Source organism: Poromitra crassiceps, assembly GCF_964638095.1.
Source record: "Poromitra crassiceps genome assembly, chromosome: 17".
Taxonomy (NCBI): Eukaryota; Metazoa; Chordata; class Actinopteri; order Beryciformes; family Melamphaidae; genus Poromitra; species Poromitra crassiceps.
The window spans coordinates 35,755,733-35,760,732 of NC_139635.1; the positions used below are offsets into that span (position 1 = coordinate 35,755,733).

At 46.3% G+C, this 5,000-nt stretch overlaps 1 protein-coding gene across 1 annotated transcript in view; it reads left to right on the forward strand.

Annotated features, from left to right (window-relative positions):
• Window positions 1–5,000, forward strand: part of ak5 (adenylate kinase 5) — a 117,209-nt gene that overhangs the window by 9,399 nt on the left and 102,810 nt on the right. The window contains exon 4 of the mRNA XM_083653765.1: window positions 829–1,001. Within this exon, the coding sequence (XP_083509891.1) occupies window positions 829–1,001 (173 nt within the window). The remainder of the gene's footprint in view (window positions 1–828; window positions 1,002–5,000) is intronic.

Sequence of the window (5,000 nt, forward strand, 5' to 3'; positions counted from 1 at the left end):
AACCTAAAAGAAAAAAGAAAAGAAAAAGCAACAGTGCAAGGCTGTAAAAGTACAGAACAGGAATGAGCTGTCCAGCATTGTAATGACATCATGGATTAATTTTCCCTCACTCTCAATGATACTAAATAATACAATTGTAATTTCATAATATAATATTGGTTACAGTTTGTTTTATGATTTCTGTCTCTGTGCACACTCTTAAACACACACACACACACACACACACACACACACACACACACACACACACACACACACACACACACACACACACACACACACACACACACACACACACACACACACACACACACACACACACTCTCTCTCTCTCTCTCTCTCTCTCTCTCTCTCTCTCTCTCTCTCTCTCATATGCCCAGTCTGTCTTTCTCCTTCTTCTATGCACCCACACAAACACACCCACACTCACACACACACTCACACACACACACACACACACACACACACACACACACACACACAGACAGACACACACAGCGCTTCACACATATTTCACACACTTTCTTTCTCATGCCTAGTCTGTCTTTCTCCCTCTTATATGCACCCACACAAACACGCCACACACACACACACACACACACACACACACACACACACACACACACACACACACACACACACACACACACACACACACACAGTGCTTCACACATATTTCACACACTTTCAACACACTTTACATTTCACACACACACACACACACACACACACACACACACACACACACACACACACACACACACACACACACACACGCACACAAATCCCCCCCCAAAACACCACCAACAGCTCTCTGTCTGTGCCTAGGTGGCCCTGGCAGTGGTAAGGGAACGCAGAGCCTGAAGATCGCCGAGCGTTACGGCTTCCAGTACGTGTCTGTGGGCGAGCTGCTGAGGAGGAAGATGATCCACAATGCCACCAGCAACCGCAAGTGGAGCCTGATCGCCAAAATCATCACCAACGGAGAACTGGCACCACAGGTAGAGAGAGAAAGAGAGAGAGAGAGAGGTTGCCTGGGTCCAGACCAGTGTTAGCTAACGTTACTTTTAAAAGTAACTCGTTACGTTACTAGATTACTTCCATCAAAAAGTAATCCGTTCCGTTACTACGTTACCTACCGGGAAAAGTAACTCGTTAGAGTAGTGGCTAATGTCCACCAGCTCCGGAACAGATGTGGTACGGCTGCGAACAGACCCACACTCATGTAATCTGTCAGACGTATGTGTTTTCTGTACTGCAATGTATCGCCCATCTATTAACATGGGCGAGAGTCGATTCGGCAGTTTTACCGGATCCGCAACGCAGCCGTAACGCATCTGGTGTACATTGCCTGTTAAGAGTACCTTTGCGTTACCAAGAATTAAAACCCTTTGCGATTCCTGGTGCGCATCTACCTTTGAACCGTCATTGCATAGAGCAGTCTACTCTACAGCACATCATCTGTAACGCTGACAGCTAACAGGAACGATCAGACACAATATCCCCTTTATAGCTCTTTACTAACAAAGCATTCTGTTTGATTAGCCTACAAGTAAACATAAAAGACACTTGTTATCACGCAGGCACAACTTGCATTCCACAGTGATGTTCTTGTCCCTTTCGCCTACAAGTTCAAAATAATGTGAAATTGCTTCCACGACGTGAAAGCTATCTTCTCTGCCATCTCACTAGCTGACTGAGCAGCAGCCCAGGCTCCGCCCCCCAACAATGAGCTATACATGCGATTTTCTTTCTCTTTCTTCTTTCTTTTTTCTTGAAAAACGGGGAACGGGGAAATACATTACAGATAGACGGACATTGCATGTACCCAATCAGAGACCTAGAATAGGCGGCTAGGCTGTGACATATTTTGAGTCTCTATATACCTTTCACAATCCAGTAGATGGCAGTAATGCAACATTTACAGATGCCAACCACCATAAAGAAGAAGAAGAAGAAGGTGCTTTGAGTGAGCCAGCAAGGTTGGCTATTATCTTACGGTGTACTGCACCACAATGCTGGAATATTGTTCAGACGTCAATAAAACTGCTCGTTCTGAGCTCTGAGTGTATCGGGCAAGCACATGGGAGACAAAGGTAATGGATACTTATTTGAAAAAGTAACTAATGGATTCATGTTACGTTGCTCGTTACCTCAAAAAAGGTACACTAGCGCGTTACACTGTAACGCGTTACCCCTAACACTGGTCCAGACCAGTGGGCAAACTCTGGGTTTTCCTATGAAGACGCGCAGAAGTAGTCTTGAAAGCTGTAGTCCCTCGAATGGCCACTTGGGGCTGGGTGCAGTTACAGTACTAGGGCCTACTGTAGGGTGAATGCCTACTCAGTAGGCATTCACCCTATGTTAAAATGTGCGACTTTGTAACAGGATTACCGGTAAACATCTTTCAGGGTGGGGCAAAACATGGTTTTGGTCTATAGCTAATTTTACCTTTGCATAACAACTGTAGGGGGGTCATTTTTTATATAACTCGCCCGTTTGGAGTAAAATAGATGATAGAAAAGGGGGTGATTGACAGATCGCCTGTCCAGTTATCGTGCAGCTTGCCGATCACGGACCAATAGCAGGCGGAGTTGCGGCTCTAGGAAACCCCCATCTCACGTGAGCGGCACAAGGACGCCAAGATGGCGACAGACAATGCTTTGCTGCAAAACGTGAGTCCAAAAAATTGTGGATGGGTTTGTCCATATTATTTAGCTCAGTGGTCCAGACCTTCGAATCCGCCCACTCCACCGAGTTTGCTGCTTCTGTTCTGGCATCGTGACATGGCATGCTACAGCGATTTTAGTTTTTTTCCCCCTTTCTCCCCACTGGATTAGGTTCAGGTGGATAACGTACGTTGGTCTCTAGGGATTGGTTAAGGAAAATGAAATCCCCATGGGGGTTTTCCCCTATGCAAATCGGTTAGTGTGGAGGTAGTCTCGCTGGCCAACCTCCCCTCCCTACCGTGAGAGAGTCTGGCGCCACGGAAACAGGCAACTGGGATAAACCCTCCCCTGCTCTACAGCTGCTCCCCATTGGAGCGACTGTTTCAGTGGCTGCCGGATGTCTGCTCCCGGCTTATTACAAGCTCTGTCATTGGCTCCGACCATGTCAATCAGAGCGGCTTCCGCTCCCTCCTCCCTGTGTGTGTCTCTGTAAATAGTGCCCTGCCGCCTCAGTGAAAACAACAACGCTAACTAGCTAGCAAGCTAACGGCAGAAACCTACACGCTAGCTCGTTGCTACACGCTGAAAACTGCAAGTTGGATTGTTGGAAACTATTTTCCAAGGACACTGCCGCTAAGTGCCGCCCATCGCAATCCCACTATGGAGACCTGCGCCGCCAGACTCCTCTCACGGCAGGGAGGGGAGGCTGGCCAGCGAGACTAGTGTGGAGGCAATGAAATGCAGTGTAACGAGTTGACAATTTAGTCTGATATCAAGCTGTGTGTGTGTGTGTGTGTGTGTGTGTGTGTGTGTGTGTGTGTGTGTGTGTGTGTGCGTGCGTGCGTGCGTGTGTGCGTGTGTGTGTGCGACAGAGAGAGAGATAAACATGAAAGGCAGGATGAGTGCTGAGTGTGTCCCCTCTCAGGTCATTATCACAGCACAGGATGTAGCAGGGGACTAATTAGTCAGGTCCATATCACAGCCATGCTGCAGGAGGGAGGCTTAGCCACCTTATTAGCCGCCGCCGCCGCTAACAAATCACTCTGCCTGGGACGGCCCCCTGTGGTTCTTTTCATTCCACTCATTCAGACATTGCATAGAACATGCATGTAGTGGCCCTAAGGCAAGCTTCCCACGTTAGTACGTTTGTGAAATTAAGATGTCATCCGTGATTAGCAGCCGCAACTGCAGGGCTGGTACTGTATTGTTTTCAGCTTGTGTGCGTGATTGCGTGCGTGCGTGCGTGCGTGCGCGCGTGTGCGTGTGTGTGTGTGTGTGCGCGTGTGCGTGTGCGTGTGTGTGTGTCCCCAGACAAAATGTGGTCCTGGAGACACCTACAGTATTGCAGCGGGAACTACCACAGAAGCCGTTTTGAGTACTTTGTCTGTCTGCATGTTTTGTTAGCACAATAGCGACACGAAAGATGCAGCCACAAAATGTTTACAGGTATGTAGTTGACATCAAAATGAAGGATGAGTTTGAAAATGGTTGCCAAGTCAAAAGCCTTGGTATATTATTCCAGCACTATTCCATGATCTGTCTCTTCTCATCATCTGAGCTTCTTCTGGTTGTAGTTTGTTATAACACACCACATGTCATGCACTGCAAAAAAAAAAGCTGTCCAGTGATTTTAACTTGTTTTCCAGACCTATCAAGCTTAGGTATTTCATGATATTTTTAGTGAGATTATCTCACTGCATGCAAGCAGGCATCCAAAACAAACAGAAGGATGTTTGGTTTTATTCCAGAGAGACTTGTCACAGTACAAGAAATGGCCAGTTTACCATGTGTGTAGACTTATAACACACACTTTGACTCTGTACGTCACTCATGCACTCGCACTTAGTATACCATGGGGTGTTGGATATTGTTGGCCAGCTGTAGACGGGCCACTGTCATTACGTCGTACTTGTATTTTTCTCTCTCGTTATTCTTTAAATGTACATGTATATGAATGAACTGTGGATGTATTTGTTTGCAACGCACTTGCCTCAAATTGTCCCTCAGGGGACTAGTATTTTCAATTGAATTGAATCAAATTGAATTGAAAAAAATATATCATCTTGCTGGTTGCAGTGCATTAAAATGGAGGGGGGGGGTGTAACTTAATGTAAAACGAACAAAACGTAGATCTATAATAAGCTTGATAAGACTGGATACAAGATAAAATAACAGTGTGCCTGTCTCTGTGCAGATCAACACTAATGCTGCCATGGTTAGGGGTTTGATTCCCATGGGGTCCACGCATGCTAAAAATAAATGCACTCTGTCTCCTATAAGGATCCTTAGATAAGAGCAACCGTGAAAAGATCTACGATACAGTACATATGT